The following is a 22066-nucleotide window of genomic DNA, read 5'->3' on the forward strand; positions in this document are numbered from 1 at the left end:
CATGAAGAACTAGAGGCCAGTCAGCGGTGCTGTGATCTGTGGTGGAAATTATGGAACAAATCATCTTGGAATACATTTTTAGACACAGGGAGGGAAGGAGTTGTCTGAAAGTGCATTTTTGCCTCACTGAAATTTTTGCTTTATCAGTGGAGTTGTGCTGAATCTCCTGTCATACTGCATTCAGCAATATATTGTATAAAAGTGCTGCATGCATTATGGATACATTACTGATCCAGAAGTTAGAGGTGTGAGGTAACTGTTTTTATGATGCATGTGGTAATTTTATACTAATATGAAAGGTAATCCCTGTATTGCACATTGATTGCATCTTGGTGCACAGACCAGTGGTTTCTAATTTCCATAAATATACCCTTCAAATTACAAAGATGTGAAAGACAGATGTTGTCATCTAATGATCTGATTTTAAAAATAGATTCAACTAAGAGGGCAAACTACTGTCGAATATAATCAGATATTTGGGGGAAAAACCCATTCTGTATTTTATCTCAAATGGAAGTGTGCTGAAGTTGCAATGTCTATTACCATAGACCATGAAATGTTTATCCCTAGAGCCACTCATTGTGTTAGTACAGTAAATTAATAAAATTTTCAACCTGATGTAGCAAAAGCCAATATCTAGAACTGTCTAGTAGCAGTTGAATTTTCCTGCTTACTTTTTTTAGCTTCTGGGTTTTTTGGTTAGACAGTTACCCTGTACAACTCCTCCCTAATCAAATAAAATCTTAATGATTGGCTTAAATGTTTAACTGGAATCTAATGTCCACTCTTAGGAAAAGAAAAATTTGTTTTCAGTCATTTCTACAATTTCTGGCTATAGATAGAGCCAATAACAAGTTCAGGTTACACTGTGCCACCTCTTGAAAACCTATTTTTTGTTGCATGAACTTACAGTTGTGTAACATTTTTCTCAAAGATGGGTTAAGCAAGGCTATGTCCTTTTTTTTGTTTGTTTGTTTTTTTTGTTTGGTTGACTTTTTCCTTTTATTAATTTCAGTGTTAAAGATATGTACAGGTTGTCCAGGATAAAAGCAGCTTAATCAGCAGTGGCACTTCTATTTAGTGTGAGAAACTAGGGGGTAATGTCAACAACTGCTTCTAACCTCAGAGCTGACAGAAGCTCAATCTGGATAAAATCAAGATGTTGTCGAAGCAATCAAAAATGATGGTTTTGAGACTTTTTGATTTACTATGCCTTTTAGTTATTCAAGTTAACAGTCCAAGTAAATCAAAAATTTCTGCCAAACTCGGGGAGCTGTAACTCCTTGTTTAGTTTAGTTTCTCTGCTTTGTGAGCTAGAAATATGAAGTTGTCTGGTCACTTACAGTTTTTTGAAATCCAGTATGGATTACTCTAAGTAATTGCTGAGTACACAATGTCTACATAAGCAATGTAAAATTCAGATTCATCTTCTGGAGACAGTAGAGCTTTCCATGTAGTTTCCAGATGAGAACAAATTATTTTACAGTTTATAAATTAAGCAACTGTAGTGCCTTCATGCTTAATCATGATACGTCAGAACTTCAGCATCCTTTAACCAATGACACACTGAAATAGTCTTGTTGAGGTTGCAGAAATGATGAAGGAATCAATCAAGACTTAGACCTTTCTATGCCATATTGTATTAACATGCTCTTTACTTCGAAGAATGTACAGACTAGATGAGGAAAAACAGATGTGGACTTAGGGTTATGAAGCACAGCAGAAGACAAGAAAATCGGCAAGCACAAGTGTCACTGACATTATGGCATTATCCTGTTATGGACAAATTTGTGAAAGTTCAGTGTAAATTAAAAAGAATGGGCTTAAAGAATGAGCTTTTAAATTAAAGAGTGAGGGGGTCCTAGGCAGTGAAAGGAGTGAGTGCTGCTGGGGGAGAAGTAAACAGAGAAAAGCAAATGTGGAAGAAGTGGGGAAGGCTGGAGGGAACACTTGGTGCAAAATGGACTTGATCTGTCAACTGAATAGTTTCAATGTGCAAAGAGTGGTTTGCACACATTAAATCTGTCCATGCTGTCTGGCATCTGTCCTGCTCTCCCCCAGCAGTGTGTTGGGGAGTGCTAGGTATCATTGGGGATCCTGTTTCCCAAGGACATGAGGGAGTCCCCAGCCAAATTCTACTCCCCACGGCCTCTGCCAGACCTCGTTTTCCCCTCCTTGCCAAGCACAGAAGTCCCTGATTTAGCTCCTTCTGCAACTCCTCCAACCATCTGGAGTTCATGCCTCCTTCAGAGCAGCAGAACTAAAGCACAAAATCTAAGAATGGGGTATATTTACATTAGTTCAAACTACTGTTGTCTTCTTTTTTTAGATTTTAATTGATATTTGTATATCCATGTAACTTCAGGAAAATAATGTTAATAAAGTTACATATTTAATATAGTCTTTTATGCTATTTTTAAATAGTTACAAAGAAACTTGTTAGAAGTCTTAAAATACTTTGGGTTTTAAAAGCATTCATACTGGAAAAAACCCCTAAATTTTGAAATGCATAACTTGTGGAGGAGGGAACAGGGTGGTGTTTAAATAATGGTGTATCCTTTCCCTTTTAGGAAGAACCAAAGCACCGTGCATCTCTAAAGTTGATAATTATTCATTAAAGACCTTAACTTGCTGAAGGACTGCCTCCTTCTTTCAGATGTGTTAGAATTAATATTAGCACTCCTTTGCCCTTGTTTCTGAATTATTTTAATGATGGCAGCCGCTCTGTCAAGTTGTCTGTCAAGATGTGGGTGGCAAGCTATTATTTCACTTCATAAATCATAATTTACAGGGGTTTTTATATCCATCTTGGGGATAAACACTTTATGCTTTGTGTTTTCAGCAGCAATATAAAATGTAATTGATACTTGAAGCAATATGTTAGAAATATGGACAGAGAAAGCCAGGAGAGAAAAATCACAAATGTTTAGTTTTTCTGTGGGTTGGTCTGCATACTAAGCATTTTTTCCATCTGATTTCATATTCTTAGCACTTCAACAGAGGATGATGATGAATTGCATTTACATGATTGCTGCCGGTAGGTTACTGTAAGGATGTTTAGTTACAGACAGTCAACAGACTCAACAGGGTTATTCTGTACTGTTTCTCATGCTGCTAAATAAACTTATCACTTTGTACTATTGTCTTCCAGATTCATGAAAAACTGCATTATTATGAAAAACAGAACCCGATGCCCATACTCCATGGTGCAGCAGCCTTGGCAGATGATGTAAGTGTCCCCTGCTGAGCTCACTGGTACCAAGTCTACCAAAAAACTGTCTGCAAGCAGAACTCTTCGTAGTGCAAACATGTGAATGTAATCCTCTGAGCTGAAATCATAAGAGGCTGCAAAGGTTTCCAAAGCTTCTGTCATCACTGGGCTTGTTGCTGATATTACTTTGATTTTCATTCTCTTGCATGTTATAAAAACATTGCATCTAGGTAGCCTCTTGTTCTGCTTTAGTAACTAAGCAATAAAAATTACAGGTTGGAACTCTACTGGGAGGGGAAAACCTGTCAACTATTAGTGTTTTGAGAAAGTTGCAGACAAGAGGAATGCTTTGGAAAAATAAAGACAAATGAGATAGCAGCACTGCTGACAGAACATGAGAAATGACAAATAATATTACAGAAATGAAGCATATGAAATGCCTACAATGGAGGTTTGTTGAAAAAAATCAAAACTATTTAAGAAAAAGTACAGTAGTGATTTATTGATATTGGAGCTTTCCAAATTACCTTCATAACCAAAAAATAAATTGTAAAAGTGGTCAGCATTGATGGAGTAGTTAATTTCCTGTTACTATAATTTTTATTTTCAAGAAAAAAAAATCCAACCTGCCATTTCTTGCTATTTGGTTAATTCTAGGATTCAGATGAATTGTGAACACACCTGTATAAACTATGACTGAACCCTGAGGTAGGCCAGAATAGAGAAATGTTTAATAAACTGTGGTTTAGGTGAAATCCAGAAATCTTTGTTGCAATTGATGATGTCAGGTTGCTTTTTGGAAAAGGCAATATGTATTAGGATCCATTTCCAATACAGCATGTTTGAAACTTCACATACTTTATAGATGTTTTAAAATCTTAACTACCTATTTATATAATTAATAGATTTTGGGTTTAAAATTTTACATATGAGTAAAAGACCTGAATTGAGATAGGTAGCATTTTAACAAGAAACTAAATTAGGCTTATTTGAGACTATTGAAAAAAGGATACACGGTAATTTTAATCATGTTTCAGTAGGAGGAGATCTATATCCTGTAACATACCAACTATAATAATACATTAGCCTTGACATCAGGCATATATTAGTAATATTTTTTTAACCTTCACATAGCTTTGAATAGTGTTGATAGTAATTTTGAAAATTAGAAAGCTGGTTGAAATTCTCTTCATTAAGTTCTTGCTGACATATTAATAATCCTTGCTAAGATTTGTGTTATGGATCTCTGGGATAAAATTCTTAATAAAAATAATTTCTTCTTTTTGGATGCAAAACTTAGTTTTTGATACTTTTAGAAATGCTGAGCAATCTCATTTTTAGTTCAGACCCATTTAAAATGTATAGTTTTGGAAATCTCCAAATGAAAGTACTCTGTCACACCTCAGATGAGACAGGTTGGGGCTTTTAACTCTATGAATGCATTATGATGTACATCTGGTAGTATTTTTAAGTGTACATGTTGGGACATGATTGTGTCTAGGCATCTACCTACTTCAAGTGTACAGCTTCTTTTTAATAGATCCTCTTGCTGCTTCTTGGTTAATTATTTGTAAGTGAACTGTGGCTTTTATGAGCACTGTCTCATAGGGTAAGGATGTCCTTTGGTGGCTGAAGTCAGGCTAGCACATTGCAGGATTGTCTATGTTTTGGTAGCTATCAGCAAATTTTGGTAAAGCAAAATTACATGCACTGGGCTTTGTAACACCCAAACTCATGAAGTTTCAGGTTTAAAGTGCTATTCATTTTTTGGCTTGTTTGTTTGGTTGTCAAGTTCAGGGATTTGAGAGCATGTTGGTGTTATTAAACACACATACATTTCAATAGGCTTTAAATTACTGTATTCTCTTCCTACTGATAGTAACTGTTCTATAGTTAATGAAGGCCATATTTTTATTAGCAAGTAGATATTTCCTGCTTGATTTTAAACTCAAATCTGAGGTGCTGCTGTCATAAATACAACTGTTCAAGGAGTGTGTTCTTATTCTTGTTTTTGCAGGACTTTTCCAATATGCAGACTCAGTTGCAGTCAGATTACCTCAATATTTGGCTTTGTGTCTAAAAATATGTATCCTGACCTTTCCTACAGAGATTGTTTTCTAATCTTTTGGTATTCAGACACAAACATTGTTAATATTAGCACCGAGATACTTGCTGAATGTTCTTAGCTATGAATTATAGTTAAAAGTCTGTAGGATGGTAGGTGATGAATTTTTGACATTCTGTTAATTTGAAGGTTAAAAGCAAAAAGGTTATTCAAACCACGTCTGATGTCTATAATGGCTTCTTCAAATAGATTTGCGTATTATATATAATTATGCAAAATATACATCCATCCATTTATCTTGAAAACGTATACAAAATGAAAGTACAAATTTAAAATTAGGTTAGACAAATAAAATGACTTGCTGCAAACAGCCAATCTTCCTTTGAGACATTTTTATGATACTGATTTAATGTAAAGAAAACAAGTGATTATCTGAAATCACGTTTTGCATTATGAGCCATATAGCTTCAGAATTTTAAACCAAAGATCAGTGTTGGGAAATGCATTTTAGCTTTTCCTTCTTCTGGAAAAATAGTTTGAGTCTAAAATCTTGCAGTAAAATATGCCTCTTGGGTCCAAATTAGTTGAGAAGGGCATGATAAGAAAACCCAAGATGTCAGCCAAATAGCCATGGGATTAAAAGTTAGACTGCTGCTCTATTGTTCACCAAGCCACAATTTTGTAGTATAACCAAACATAAATTACTGATCTTGTTGTTAGGACATAGTTTGTGCATTTTACAGGCTTGAATTGCTGATGACCTGTTATAAATTACATTATGATTAACTTGCTTCACGTTTAACAAGCTCCTTCCAGTGTATGTGTAAACATAATAAAAGGTTTAGATTGCTTGCACTGTAGGGGCACTTTGCTTTCTTATCCCAGTCCTAAACAGCACAGCTACTGTGGGTTTTTGGAAGCAGTGTGGATTTCACCACCTCATTCAAAACTGTTTTTTATAGACAGTGTCAAAGTTTGATCCAGTCATTTTTACAAGCAGTTCTTTGTCTGCACGCAAAGGACCATTCACTTAAATGAAGTGCTGGGATTTGCCCCCTTTGCTATAAATCAGAATGTGATCTGGCTGCACCCTTGCCAAAAATGATTACTTGTGTTAAACTGAGCCAAAAGGCCTGGCTTAAATCTGGTCCACTGAGGGCCAGAAACAGAAGCACGGTGATTGATGGTGTTTTCCTTCATGCTGGCTTCTGTTTGAACATGCTGGAAAGCAGTAACCTTGAACAAGATAGATTCTGGGTTGTCACTGATGCACTGGGTAAAACAACGCTTTGCTAATGGTCTTTGTGTTGATTCAATCTCCCACCCAGCTGGCTGAGGAGCTGCAGAGCAAACCACTGAGCAGTGAGATCAGAGAGCTGTTGAAACTCCTTGCAAAACCCAATCTCAAGGTGAGGATGAGTTGCACCTGCAAAGTGCATTCTGCATGGGTGTGTGCATCGGCTTCCTTGGGCTGTGTGTTTGTCTGCTTTAAAAAAGTACTATTTAAGAATGTATGTAATGTTAATCAGAAAAACCTGTGATGAAGAAACACATTAAATGTTGTCTGTAAATTATTATGCTATTACTTGTACTTATAAAAGGAATCACTTATTTGCAAAGGATATTTTAAAAAGTAGATTATTTCTTTTTATTTTGCTATCTTTTAATGCATGTGCTTCATAAGTTTGTTACAACTGTGCTTTTAGTAAAAGGTTGTCAGCCACATCATTGATTGAACTGCATCATGCATAAAGAGTGCAGCCTGGTACTCAGCACAAAATTCACGATGGATAATGTTGTTAAAAACATCTAATTTTGAAAACTTTCTGTAAAACTTCTGGGGTTCCTTGTGATGTTTTTGAGGAACTTGATACCTTTTGTCTGACAGTAGACTGTAGAATCACTGAATCACTGAGGTTAGGTGGAGGTTGTCTGGTTCAATGTGCTGCTCTAAGCAGTGTCAACCCTGAGTTCACAGTAGGTTGCCGAGGGCTTTTCCTATCAGGTCTTGAAAATAAAGGCCTGGGAACAAACATTCTACAGATCTTCTGTATGGCCTCTTCCAATTCCTAATTACCCTCCTAGTGAAAACTGTTTCCTTCTATCCAGTCAGAACCTCCCCTATGTATCATTGTTGACGCACAGGATCATATTTTTTCCATTGTTAAGAGAAAGAAGACCTTAGTGCTTTAGATGCATATTGAAATGGTAGTTAAATGTAGCAATTGATAAGTTGAAAGGAAAACTGCAGAGTGGAAAGGAAGTCCTTTAAAGACAGTTGCTCTTTTATCTTAAGTATAAATACTGATCCTAAAACCTGAGAAACTATGGTATCTTCAAAGTGCTACAAAATTGTTAAGATCAGTTACACCTGCTTTTAGACTATTTTTGCATTGATGCTTTTTCCGTAGTTTGTCAAATGACAAGCTGTTTTTTTCTTTGAAGGGGTAAGTAGTGCCAGTGATATATTAGAAGAGGAATTGTTGGTGCATGAAATGGCAGAGATCCTAAGCTTCACTGTAGGTATTTTCTTAGTGATTATCCACGTGTGCTTCATACTTCTGAAGCTTTGGTGGGCTGAGCCTGAAGACAGCTCCTTTGCTGCAACTGCATCTCTTCCTCTGCTTTTCTTGCTTTCTCTCACTCATTCCCTCACACGCTCACTCTCGCTGTCTGTTCCTTGGTAGCAGTGAAAGGCAATGTGATAATCTTAGTGGGATTTCTGGGAAACAAGTGCCTCCCCCTCAGAGCAGTTAATGTGATTGAACAAGTGCAGTAACTTAGCAAATGTCTTTCTTGGCTGCAGGGGGAGATCCCAGCTGCAGGGTACCAAGCCCTTTGCATGGCCAGACTGCCTAATACTGTGCTAGGCACACAATTCCTTGCCCTGCAGGGGCCTTGCAGGTGTTTGTGTTGCACCTTGCAGGTGTTTGTGTGATGTAGGGGTAAGAACTGATGGTATGCAAGGTATTTTGCTTGTCCATTATCTTCTCCCCCTGCCATGTCATGGCAAACATGGCTCAGAGTGATGGTAAATTACCACTGCTCCCTCCTCTGTCACATTTACCAGGCGACTGTGCTGCATTCAGTCAGAGGTTTTAGTTGAGATTCTTCTCTTGATCTCCCCTGCTCTCTCTTGGACAGAAGAGGAAAGGAAGGACATTTCTGGGACTTAGTACTTCCAGCTCCTCCCTAGAGATGTCCTAGTCCCTTCAGTTGTATCTGAACTTATACCATATCTTGCATAAACTTTTCTAGCCCTCTGCTATTAGTTTTATGGCTAGAGAGGATTTCTTGGTTTTGTTCTAGATTCCTGGGACAAAATGATGGCTAGAACAGCTCTTTTTTACACACCTGAAGTTACTTGGGATAACTGATCTATCTTTTCCAATGATGTTCCATAGATTTTATCTAAAAACATATATGGCTTAATTTGGGATTGACTTAATGTGGCTGTACATTATTTTGCAGGGGAAACTTTCCTCTCCTGACCAGATTTATAACTGCAATGTTAGCTGGAGCCAAGAGAGTTTCCACTTTCCTACAGCTCTGCTCTAATGTTTATGGCATGGTGAAGGATGCTTAGGATTAGTTTACTGCACTACATCACTGCCTCCACAAGTCTGTTCATGTAAGGGGACAGGTCTAGCAAGGTGTTTATAACTTTGCAGGTTTGGTTAATGGGGCAAAAAAAGGCTGGGAGAGGTTTCTCTTCATTTCTGATATGTTAAATATTTCTATTATTTTGATTCTGTACAAAATTCTTACAAAATTCATTTTGAATAAATTTCTAAGTGTTTGTATCTGATGAGTAAAAACTTTGACAAATTTGTGATGCTTGCCATTTTCATCCACAGAGAAGTTTTCTAAAGAAGAAAGTAGTTTCTCTGAGGCAGTTATATTTATCAGACCTGAGATTTTCAAAATGTCCTAGAAGTAATTCCAAGGTTTTGTCAGGTGCATTTTCTTCTGGAAAGAAAAATAAATTGGGCATTTCTAGTCTGCTAAAAACTGCATGAAGTATCCAGTTACAGAGTGGGGTTTTTTCCCTGCTCTCAAATGTGGCATCACTTACCATAATTAAATGAACTAATAATCATTGTGGTTTATCTTTTTGATTAAAACAGAACTCTGGAAGTAGAACAGAGCACGTAGCTCTGGGAAATCAAGTGGATTTCTTTAACTGTGTGTAAGACATTTCATTTGCGTTCTGGATTTAAAATATAATTCTGTAGCCCTGTGGACACAGGCCAGCCACGCTTATTATTTTTAATTTCCAGCACTGAATAAGGACTTAGGGTTTGCATTCTTAAATCTTGCCTTACCTTGTTAAAGATATCAAGAATCAGAATAGTATTTCCATACCGTAGAACCTAAATCCACTTGAATACTCTATTTTATTTTTAAGCAGACCAGAAATTAGCTCTTTGAAATAGAAGTATAGAATAACCTGAGTTGAAATGGACCCACAAGGATCATCAGAGTTCAGCTCCTGGCCCTGCACAAAGAATCACACCATGAGCCTGAGAGCATTGACTAAATACAGTCAACTGTCGCTCTTGGTGCTCTGACCACTTCAATGGGGAGTCTGTTCCAGTGCCCAGCCACCCTTTGGTATCCAACCTAAATATCCCCTGCCACACCTTCAGGCCATTCCCTCAGATCTTGTCACTGGTCACCACGGAGATGAGATCAGTGTCTGTCCCTCCCCTTCCCCTCATGGGGAAGCTGTTGACTTCACTGAGGTCTCCCCTCAGTCTCCTCCAGGCTGAACTGACATAGTGACCTCATCCACTCCTCATGTGGCTTCACCTTCAGACCTTTCACCAGACTGAAACTGCACTTTCAGAAATCTAAAATACATTTGCAGAGAGCTGGGCAGGAGGCCTCAAGGCTGATATGTTGGTGTTTCAAATCACCCAAATATGTCCTTGCTTAGGTCCAAACACCATTCCGACTGGAGCTACACAGCACTGCCTGCAGGCTGGCCTGGCCTGGCATGAATATATATACCTATACATTTTCTATCTTTAAGGGATACATTTCACTGCAATTTAATAAAAACAACCAAACAAAGTACCCATGCACGTCATACACAAACACAACAATGTAAATTTCAGTACATTTAGTTCTGGTTGTTTACCATCATTTTAACTTTGACATTTTAACGGCTTAAGCTGTTTTTACACATGAAGACTAGAATATATAGTTGGGATATGCATCAAGAAATGGTATTTCTGATTTAAGAGTGGACACTCTTGTGAATGCTTTTGTACAAAATATGAATAGCACAAAGAAATAAGTATTCTCAGCTTTAATGATTTATAATTTGGCAAAATTTACAGAACTTAGGTGATAGCAAAAAAGAATGTCTTTAAAGAGGAGAGTTGTACAGAATTCTGAAAATAATGACAAAAATTTTAAAAATTATGATTTATCGGGTAGGCACCAGTGCAATTGAGAGATGTGTCTTTATAAAACTTTAGGGTTTTTATGAATATGGACGTATTGCTGTTGAGAGTACTGAGCTTTTTTTTTTTTAAATTCTCTATAGACAAAATATTTTTTATTGTCATGCAATTGTGTGAATTGGAACATTTAACTGGAAGACTAAGATTTAACACAAAATACACCTAAAAGGGAATTTAATTTTGACTATTTAATGAACATGTCACAAGCAAGTTAGTGAAATGGTCTTATCTGTTAGTAGGAATGGAAATAGGAAGAAGTGAAGTAGTCACTAGAGTAACTCTGTCAATAACAGGGCAGAAGTCCATGAGGAACACTGTAAGAAAGGAGATGTACAAATGACAGATGATCAAGCTAAGAATGAAAGACTTTAAAGCTTCCAAAGTATTTTCTACATTTAATTAAAAACTGTCTTGATTAACTAGGTTCCAGTTCCTTTTCTAAGAAGCTGGAAAAAGCTGTGTTCTTTTGGGATGGTGCCATAACAGAAGAGCATAATTGTTATTTATTTTTGAAATTATTAGAAAAACTGAAACAAATAACTATAGGAATGAACATTTTAGGCGCTTACTTTATTGCTGTGGCTGTAAAAAAAAAAGACTGTTAAAGAACGAACCATCTCTTATTCCATTGAACAATATTATCCCGATTACCATAACTTTGAGACAGGCTTGGGACATAGTCAGATCTAAATAATGTTTAATTTTGTCTTTATATCAGCAATTACATTTATGATCATTACATATCAAAATAAGCAATTTACCATTAAAGTTAATCACTATTAAGGTAAAATAAGTGTGGTTTTAATTATATAAAATACGTCCATTGTGGTCATTGGTGTAATGGGCAGAACAAAATTATTTCAAAAGTTAATGCTACTGTGCTAAAACTGTTCTGAAGAGTGTTTATACCTTTATGACCTGGAGGAAACAAAGCTGCTCCAATGGTGGTTCTGCCTCTTTCAGTGGAGTTTAAATTCTGTTTATGTGTGCTGGAAGGTTTGCCAGCTGCTAGTCTGAAACAAACCAGGTACCTAAACAAGGGCACCCGGCAGGACTGTGAATGAGTTCAGTCTCTCATGGTGCACAAGAATGTAAAGTATTTGGGTCACTTTGGGGCACTGTACCTATAGCTGAGGGGAGCCAGAGGTGGACATACAATATTTTTCTTGTCTTCTCTTTTATTTCCATAGAATGAACAGAATTTTGGAAGTTGCCTCTAAGATTACTTGCAGAGTGAAGGGAAAACTGCACTTTCATGACTGGGAATGCTACTGGTCATACAAAATACAGATTCTTTATTTTAAGTTGGGGGTTGGGAGGTTTAATTGCTTTCAAATGGCAAAGATGCATTCACCAGCAAATTGCAAGTCCAACTTAAGCTTGTTGTTTTATTTGCAGTTCATTTGTGCTACACTTGACTTTCAGTTTCACAAAATAATTTACATTTGGAAATATTTTCATCTAATCTCACCTCTTTGGCTTTCCTTCAGAACAGAACCATGCATTAAACAAAGCTAAAGCTGCAGATAATGAAGCCCAGGACACTTTGTTCATTTTCAAATGAAGATTTAATTTTCAAATCAAATTCCTGTATTTGATTAGGTTTCTTTAAAAAAAGAAATAGTGCTTCTTTGAACATGCTTCTTTAACATTGTCCTGTCCTGACCTGGTTTTCATGTATTTTTTTACTGGGAAGTTTAATAGGTAAAGTCTACCTATTTCATAAACAACTGCTAATACCATCATCCCTGCCATCTGAGGCTTACTAGGCTTGCATCGTGGCCCTAGTAGACTGTTCAGACCAAAGTGTGGCTTATTCTGTTAAAAAAGCAAACATTTTAAGTCTCTATCAGCAGAGCTTTCTAAAGCTTTTTAAAGTCACTGGTGAGATTCAGCAATGTAAATTAATGTCCAGGGGACTGTGGGCTTTTTTCTGTAGCAGCTTTAACATACAAAGCACAGAGAGAAAATACTGAGCTATAATAATATAAAACAAAATCCATTTTTGCTTTGAAAAGTTCATGAAGCATTTCATGTAGTATGTAATTAAAAAAAAATAAAGTTAATCTAAACTTTGTCTTCTTTCCAACATTTCCTTTGTAATTAGACCTGCTGAAGATTTTCCGTCAGGACTTTTTTACTGAGCTATGTGTTTTCTGCAAAGTCAACATTTTCCACTGGAAATTGTTGAGAATTGCCTACAACTGTTCAGGTTTTGTATCTGAAGAACTCAAATACAAATTTTAGGTCCGTTAAGATCTGAGTTACATTTAGGCTGCTACTGTATCCTATGCACTTCGGGCACCTTTTGGCCCTCTCACCTTAGAGACCTGTATTTCCAGATGTACCCATGTTTTCTGCTCTGGCACAGGTCCTGGGAGACTGTTCTCCTCTTCATGAAACATTTATGGTTATAAATGGTAACATAAACTACAGTATCTACAGTATCTATTCTAAACTAGTTTAGGAAGTGTAATTTCCTATGATCTTTAACTATTTACTCATCAATGATCTGCAAGATGTATTGGTAGGAGTGGTTGTAGGAACTGTGCTCGTATATGAAGAGATTTTATTGTACAAGCACTTAAGATTTATTAATATGGTGAGCTGGAGCACAATGAACTTCATAACTGAAAAGTTACCTACGTAATCCTTATTTGCAAAATCAGATGTCACTAATTTGTAAACCTACAAGAATGTGCTTGATTTTTGATGGTATGCTGTGAAGTATCAGCAGGGAGATAGAAATATTTATTTTTCCCCCTGAGTAATGAATGCAAATGACTGCAACAATTGGTAAGGACCACAGCATTGAGGGTTTGATGTCATTGGTTGATGGATAGATATCCCATAGATGTTCTGAGCATACCAGCCATGAAGCTGGGGCAGAGGGGACTTGTGCTGGGAGACTTTCCTTGGCAAATGACTGAAATCCTTCTGCCCGGTGTTTCGTGTCTTTGAATTATTTGCCACTTTGGGAAGCTATCCATCACATATTTTGGCAACCAGCTGGAGGAAAAATATCTTTTATTTGTAACTCTTTTAGACCTTGACTTCTGATTTCCATTTATTCTTGCACCCATAATAAAAAAAAAATAAAGAAAATTCATCTGGATGAGAAGAGCTGGGAAAATTTGTTGCCATCTTTATTTTTGGAATGTTACTTGCACAAAGTAAGTAAAATATGTATATATAATGGCAAAATATTCCTTTTAAAAACAGCAAGAAAAGCCTTGATTTTCACATCTGTCAGGCAGAGAAAATCAGAAACCAGTTGTGGCACACTCTTACTGTTGTAGGAACTGACATGTAACAATACACAATATATTAGAAGCATTAAGACAAAATGATACAAGGGAGGTGAATGAATATACTGTATGAGTATATTTAAGTAACAACCATCATGTTACTCTGGAAATGCTCTCAGGTCCATCTGGTGATAACTCAGCTCATGTCCAGTGCAGAGCTTGTCTGTTGATCTTCGACGTATGGATATGAGAATGCTCACTAGTAGGCAACATATAATAAACAAAGTGATAGATAACATAAACAAAAGTGAAGCCAGGCAGGTTGGCAGCAGAAAACATAAAATCTGAAAAGTAAATCAAAGAAATTCTTTGGTTATATATACAAACTTTCCGACATGAGGGAACCAACTCTCACCCACTTAAGAATGTAGAATTGCATGCATGTAACTACAGCATTCACATAGAGAACATAAAAGTTGGCAACATTGCTAAAGCCAGTAATTTAGGAGGAGAAAAAAGTCACGACAGATAAAATCACATCCCTTTTAAGTAGTAATTCCATTCATCTACTGAAAATGAACTAGTGTAATGGAGAAACTACACAGTATAAAGCAAGTAGTCTCTTTTTTTAGATGTCATCTTTTTATGCTGCTTTTCCTTCACTGGTGTTTTTCTTTTGCATTTGTTGGCCCATATTGTGTTTGGACTCTCCGTTCAACAGTCTTCTCTTTTCTATTTCATTTTTATTTAGGTTCCCATGTAGTGTGAGTACTCTATAGCTGAATTTAAGACCTCCTTATCATAGATCAATACATGTTGTTATTTTCCAGAGGAATTAGATTTATTCAGATTCTTTTAACCTTTTGGATCAATAGATTTTTTCTTTTGAGGACTTTAGACATGATGCCAATGTCTAATAAAGACTGAGTCATTCCTAGAGATGCTTTCTTAGAAAAGGCAACTGCATCCTCAGCTTTTACTTTCTTTATGTTTTCATATGATTTCTTTGGGGTGCCTTTGGATGGTTTTAAATCAAGAAAAGGTACATGCTACCACTGTAGACACTTAATATTCTTGGGAAGCTGCCACTTTTTCTAAAAAGAAATCGATCAAGGATTGCCAAGATATTGAAACAGGGCTGCTGTCTCGGCATTTTCCACTCTGACAACCATCTATTTGTACTCTTGGAAGTTACTTAAACGGGGCTTAGAGCTTCAAGAGCACTTTAGCTACATGAATCACATTGCGAATGTAAAACAGACTGTTCAAATTCTTTACTATTGATTTAAAATCAGAGCTTTTTTCACTGTTATCCACAGCTGAGGGAAAACATAGGGCTGTCATCTGGAAGGGAATTAACACCTTCACCAGATGACACGGATGGATGGAGTGTGTGTTTCTGTGAACACTGAGAACAGTTTGATTTGGGAAGCATCTCCAGGGGCTGTGAACACTAAGCCAGAGGAAGCGGGGGTCTGAGGATGCAGAAAGTTCATTTTTCTGTTGGCTGTTGCCGTCTGGCTACCAGCTGCAGGTAAACCCATCAGTTCAGAATGGTGAATCTGAAGAAATAGTATTTTCAGGCAAGGAAATTACCCTTTTTTGTGAGACAGTTCACATAGTCATGAATAAAGTCCACTGTAGTAAAGAGGAAAAAGTAATACATACTGAATATCAGTCCAACTGAGATGTTGCTGTGCTAAGATCATTAGTCTATGGTAGATTTAAGAACTCAAAACCATACATATACACAGTACATGTTATTATTTTGAACCACTGCTGTGACCCAGCTGCATCAAAGATTGGAAGAGAAAGGGATTTAATTGCCAGCTGGACAAGCTTAAAGTAGAAGGCAATTTTAGTTTAAGTACAGATGCAAGCATGCAAGTACACTTGCAAGCATGGAATGTTATTTTCTGTTTTGTACATATCTGCTGTCTTCTCATACAATGTATAATTTCTGTATATTTTTATAAAGGATATATAGGAAAATATATCATTTGCAGGATGAAAGGAAGTAAATTAGCCAATATTTTTTAATCTCTTAGTACACCCATTGGTTTCCTGATTATGAACATAAAATTATGCTTAAGTTAAAGGACCGTATTTAATTTTTCTTACTGTCCCTGTCAAAGGTTTTTGCTTATCTTGATTGAATAGTGTGAGTGATCCTCAGTGGCAGAAGCAAATTGATTTAACTGGAAGTTAACTGATTTCTTTAACATTATGTACTCTATGTATTTAACTTGGGAATTTTGTACAGAACAGAAAATCACAGATTTCTCTTGGAAAGTGATTAGATTAGTGCAGCATCAGAAAGAATAATACTGCTTCTCTACTTGATATGTGATTACTGTAGCTTGTAAAAATGTTTTTTTGCTCTTACTCTTGCTATCCTCTGGCTAATTCAGCAGCACAACTGAGTTTCTCCTGCCTGTAGTTTTACTGCTTGCTTCTGCTTCTGGATTATACTTTATGCTTTAGCCGAGATGGAGTGTTCAGCTAATGTGATTGCCCTTACCTGCTGATTGAGATGCCTGTCCTCACCTGCCTTTTTGTTCCTTGTTAACCCTTATCTTGTATCAGGGTTACAGTTGCACATAGTCCCTTAGCAGGCAGAGTTGGTGGTGAAGAGATTGTCATGTTCTGTTGATTTCTGATGGCTGCTTTACCACACAGTGGCTAGAGTCTGTATGCCATCACCAGAGTGCTTCAGTTTTCTCCAGGTTTATTCTACTGGTTTGTAAATCCTTGCACGTTTGGCTTTTATGACTTCTGTGCATCTCCTTCCATTCTGATACTCTTGTCTTTCCTTCGGTGCTTCAGTCTTCTCCCAGCTCTTTTGAGCTTTTCTTCTTTGGTATTATTTGCCGGATGACATTACTCACATTATTCTAATTTTATGCAAATTACTCATTAATTAATCTTGTCAATCTTGAATAATTTTCACCAACATTTTCATCCTTTTTTGTTTCTTCTGTAACCTTATCTCAAAAGAAAGCATAATGTGGCTAGAGCTCTCTGGAGGATGAGCTCTGCCAGGTGAGTTCAAGGGCACATTGCTGTGGTTGCTGATAAAGTTACTTTTCTCCTCAAGTGAAACTTTCCTGTGCCAGCCTCAGTGGCAGTTACTGGCACCATGGCAAAGCAAAGAGGTGGGAAAATGTCTGTGTCTCACCTGATGGAGTTCAAGCTGAACTGCCAGAGAAGGTGGCTGGTGCTAATGATCCAAGCTGTGCACTGGGACAGCACAGTCATGGGCCATTTTGTTCCATTTTGCTGACTGTGCTGCCAGGGCAGTAATGTGCTCCGCAGGCGGGGTCAGCAGCCGCTGGGTTGGCAGTGCCGCACTCTTGTTGCAGCTGTTGGCTCTCCTAAAGGTTGGTTTGAGTTGCTACAAAGTTTCTGTTGATGCCTATTCACTATTTAAATTTATAATAATGATTTTTTCCAACTACTATTAAGAAAGTTTCACTTCTTTAACGTACCGTTTTCTGAAATGCTTTTCTAGACTACTGAACAGAAAGCATCTATGAAAAATAAAGCTTAGATGAAGAATTTTTTTTAATAATGAGGATTAAAAAACATAAGGAGCTGTGTTCATGAATCAGGGGCTACTGGTGTATTTTTACTCTTACAGATATCAAAATATAAAGAGAAGCAAAAAATAATATGAAATTTGTCATTGTTTTATAAGAGCAAAAATGTAATTAATCTAGTTAAGTGATACACATTTTTCAAAGTGTAGAACTGTTTTCATTAATAACATTCTCAATTTAAATAAACATTTAAAGTTTCAGAACTGTTTAAGAAAAAGAACTTACACTGTTTCCAGTGTCAGGTTTTCTTCATGTAAATTGATAGTGTAAAATTTCAATTTATAAACTGTGAAATGATCAGTGATAGTTTTAATATGAAAAATATAGCACTAGTTATTAGACATTTCAGAGGTCCGATGAAAGTGTTCATTTCCAGCTAGATCATGTCTAAGAATTTAGCTGAACATCAATATTTATATTTAGGTAGTGCAGGAGTTTGAATCATACCTTCTTTCAAGTTCTAAATATGGACCATGTTTACATTAGTGAATCATAAGCATAGAACTTTGAGCTGAAATAAAATCTTTTTCTGCATAGGTGCTTAAATATACATGGCCCAAATCTCGGATCCTGTGTTCGTAGTTCTGAAGAGTTGTGTATTTGAAAACAAAACAAAAACATTTAAAAAACTCCAAATCTGTACGCACTTCTTGCAGTTTCCTGTGAGAGTTAAAAAATGAGTATCATGGAAATGAATCAGTTCTTCACTTCTTATATACAAAAAGAGAACATTGCTATCTTTACATTGTGCATTTGCTGCACAATTATTCTGGGTAAATCTTGTTCATCTTATGATACAAGTTTTTTTTCTTGGCACTTGCAGTTTGTTTATTTTTAAGTAAAGTCCCAACCTTCTCTATACACATCCAGTCTGATACATCATCTTTTAGACTATATTAATTGAATGGTACAAAGATTCTGCTGAAGATCTGTGCATACAGCAGTTTGTTCTTGTTTCAAAACATACAGAAATGCTCTTGAGGACAGACTGATCACTTATAGTTGGAGACATTAGGTGAAATCAAAATGGTTTTTTAAGTTTTCTTTGCAAATTAGTTATTGCCCAAAGTCTATGCTGATGACTATTTCAGAGCAGCTACAGTGGACAGAGAGTAGTGTGTTAAAAGAAACAGCAATAGAAGACAAGAAAGAAAGAAATCTTAGCATGTTCATTGTATATCATAAACAAGTTTGTGATGACAGAAGCTCTTCTGAAAGCTTGACTGAGAATTGACACGTTTCTGGCATTCTTACTCTTATCTGAAATATGTATCTTTGCACTGAGATAAAGTAGTGCTGGAGTTTGAGGAAAAGATTTTACATGGCTAACTGTAATACATTGTAGTTTAATATGTTTTTTGGGAGAAGAAAGGGATGGGTTGATAAGTTCTAGTTGTTGTGAAGTTGAAGTGAAGAAAAGCCTCATAAATATCAGGCATTGATTGGTATTGGTGTGTAGTACTTGGGATGCATCATTGTTCTTTATGCAGTGTCGAGGATCCTGATCTGGCAGTCAGAGCAGGAAAGTGTGTTACTAACACTAGTGGCATAATTCACTCTAGAAGTGGACAGAATTGGTTTTGCAAGTTTCATTGTCAGGGGTAGGTTCTTTTGAACATGTTTTAAGTGTCTGCCTTTTACTCTGGAAATGGTACTTTATATTATTTTCATCTGTTTTCTCTATCTACCTGGTTGTTTTTAAACTGGAGTATAGAACCTCATTAAATTGAACCAGTCCCTGAATGTGCCCTAGCTTTATGTGGAAAATGTAATTGCAGAAGACTAGTTTAAGAAGTCTTAACTTTATGTAGCCTGAAGTAAAAGCAAATACTACTTTTGTTTTAGTGTATCTTTGATATTTCACATACATCTTAGAGGACTGCATGTGATTGCATGGCTTTTACATATGTAATGCATCACAATAAACATTTCCAGGAGGATCCATAATTGCTAGCCTGAGGTTTTTAGCTCAGATCTAAAGTAAAACTGATCATTTGTTGGAAGGAGATGTTAATTTCTGATGGTAAGTAGTATAAATTCATGACTGTGTATTGGGAAGAAAACCAGAAATAATTAGTGTGCTGAAGTGTTTTTATGAAATCGTACAATGTGCATAAAGATTAGTAAAGCAATAGTAATTTATCATGAAGCAGGCATGAGCTTCCTGTGTGTTTGTTTTGTTGAAGTCCTAAGTTTAAATTTACACTTCAGAATTTGAAGATTACCATATGCTCTCTTTGCCTTCAGCTTTTGACGTGGTAGCTTGTAGCATTGTCTGGAAATTGTTTTTTGCTGTTAAAAATTTCCTCCAGTCAAAAAAAGAAAAATCCTGAAACAGTGTAAGGGACGTGTCATGTTTTACAAAACAGTTGTATTATCCTTGAGAACATAAGAGTTTCTGGTAATTTGTGTACTCAGTCAAATCCTGGTCACGAATTACTATGTAGCAAGGAAACTGGCATCAGAGAAATGTCACCATTTTCTGTTCTTTAATTACAAAGGCTGGTAAATAAATCACGTGTTGAGAGGGAACTACTTGAAAACAGAAGCAACAAAGCAGTAGATAGGATTATACATATGGCTGTTGCTGTTATTTGTGATACAATGTACAGTTTTCACTACAAAAGTTAAAGCATTACTTAACCATTTTTCACCAATGGACAGGGTATTACAAATAATAAAGACTTTTTGAAGTAGAAAAGAACTTCAGGGGTTCTGTATCTAGAAAAAACTGTGTATTTTGTGTTATCACTGAGAATTTTTTTTTTTGAGCCTTAGGAGAATGAGCTTTCTCATTTCCTATGCCTTTCAGGATTCTTATTTCCTGATAGGAAAAATAATAAATTATTTTATTTTTAGGTTGGAAGCTTTTGTCAGTCTCCGTTAGGCTTTTCTTTGAAAAATACATTTTTTCAAGCTATGCATGAACTGGAGAAGCAATAGAGAAGGAAAAGAAGCAAGAAAGACAGGCAATGCATGGTTGATAAGCACCTACATAAATTAAATTGCTTCCGTAGTATGTTCCTCAATCTCAGTTATGAATTCCATAATAAATTAAAAATTCCTAAGATAATATGAGGCTCACATGAAAGGAATGCAGTAAGGAGGTAAGCTTTCAGAGCTCCTGTATAGAGAATGGTTGGGCAACAGCTTCATGTTATACATATTGTGCTTCAACAGAAGTCTTGGAAAGTGCTTATTTTGTTTAATTGTTTCATAGGACTGTCTACTGTATCAAATAAACTTTTTACTTATTGCAATATAATTATTTACTTACTTTTGGAGACTAAAGTTTTTTCTGTTCATAGTTCTTGTAATTTCAAGCTAGCATGCAAAGCATGTGGTGTTTTGTGTGTATGAAGACACATTTCTCCATCCACAATTTACTAGTTGCATACATTCTATATATAGAAAAATATTCTTTATGGAGTTGTTTCATTAGTTTGAAATAAGGTAAAATTGTATATAAGAATTGTATTCAATCTACTTGCATCACAGTAGTAGATTTGGGGTATGAATAATATCCTCTATTTCCCTTCCCTAAACTTTTCAGATGCCAAATAATAATACACTGACTATTAATGTTTCCAGGCTTTGCTGTCTGTACATGATACTGTTGCTCAGAAGAACTATGATCCTGTCTTGCCCCCCATGCCTGATGATATTGATGAAGAAGAAGATTCAGTTAAAATAATTAGGCTTGTCAAAAACCGGGAACCATTGGTAGGTAACCCTGTATTTTAGTTTGGGGTTTTTGTTTGTATGCAGGATGGGAAGTGCTCAGATTATGAATGTGAGTGGGGGATATTAACTTGAAATGTGGAGAGACAGACATTACACATGATTATTCATAACATAAAGTAATACACTTGTGACTTCCACTCACAGTCATTATTAGTAAAGCATATGAAATGAATAATCATCATCAATGAATGATTATCATAGTGTTTAAGCATTATATATGTGGGACAGTCTGAGCATTTAGATCAAATATATATTTGTCTTTTATCTTGAATTCAAATCATGAACTTAGTTTAAAATGTGAGACAGGGAATGAATCCCCAAAGAAAGCTTGACCTGTGTTGAGAACTGTGCCTGTTAGCATTCATGTAAAAAAACATGACCTTTCAATACACTGAAAAGAAAGCATGAAAACATATTTTAAAATACTTGAATTGAAATCTGGGCAAATTTAAACTGTCTGTGGTTGTACTTTGCATTATGAATACTAGAAAGTTAATATCTTCATGGGGATATCTGGAAAAATGAAAGGACTAAAGCTAGGTTGTATTACAAGAATATTAAAATGCTTTACTGATTTGATTCTTTTTATTTGCTGTAGAGTGGGAGTCATCTTGTATAAAATTTAACTATGTTCTTTTTATCCTGCAAACCAGTAAGAGGTTTGTTTTATGTTATACTGAATATTTGTTTTAATGAACAGCAATCCTGGAGAAATACCTGCAAACTTA

At 36.1% G+C, this 22066-nt stretch overlaps 1 protein-coding gene across 5 annotated transcripts in view; it reads left to right on the forward strand.

Annotated features, from left to right (window-relative positions):
- MPP7 (MAGUK p55 scaffold protein 7) overlaps positions 1 to 22066 on the forward strand; it is a 145609-nt gene that overhangs the window by 78287 nt on the left and 45256 nt on the right. For all 5 annotated transcript variants that reach the window (XM_050970515.1, XM_050970514.1, XM_050970517.1 and 2 more), the window contains 3 exons: positions 3152 to 3229; positions 6605 to 6685; positions 21186 to 21317. In XM_050970515.1, the coding sequence (XP_050826472.1) occupies positions 3152 to 3229; positions 6605 to 6685; positions 21186 to 21317 (291 nt within the window). The remainder of the gene's footprint in view (positions 1 to 3151; positions 3230 to 6604; positions 6686 to 21185; positions 21318 to 22066) is intronic.

This window comes from Serinus canaria, chromosome 2, assembly GCF_022539315.1.
Source record: "Serinus canaria isolate serCan28SL12 chromosome 2, serCan2020, whole genome shotgun sequence".
Taxonomy (NCBI): Eukaryota; Metazoa; Chordata; class Aves; order Passeriformes; family Fringillidae; genus Serinus; species Serinus canaria.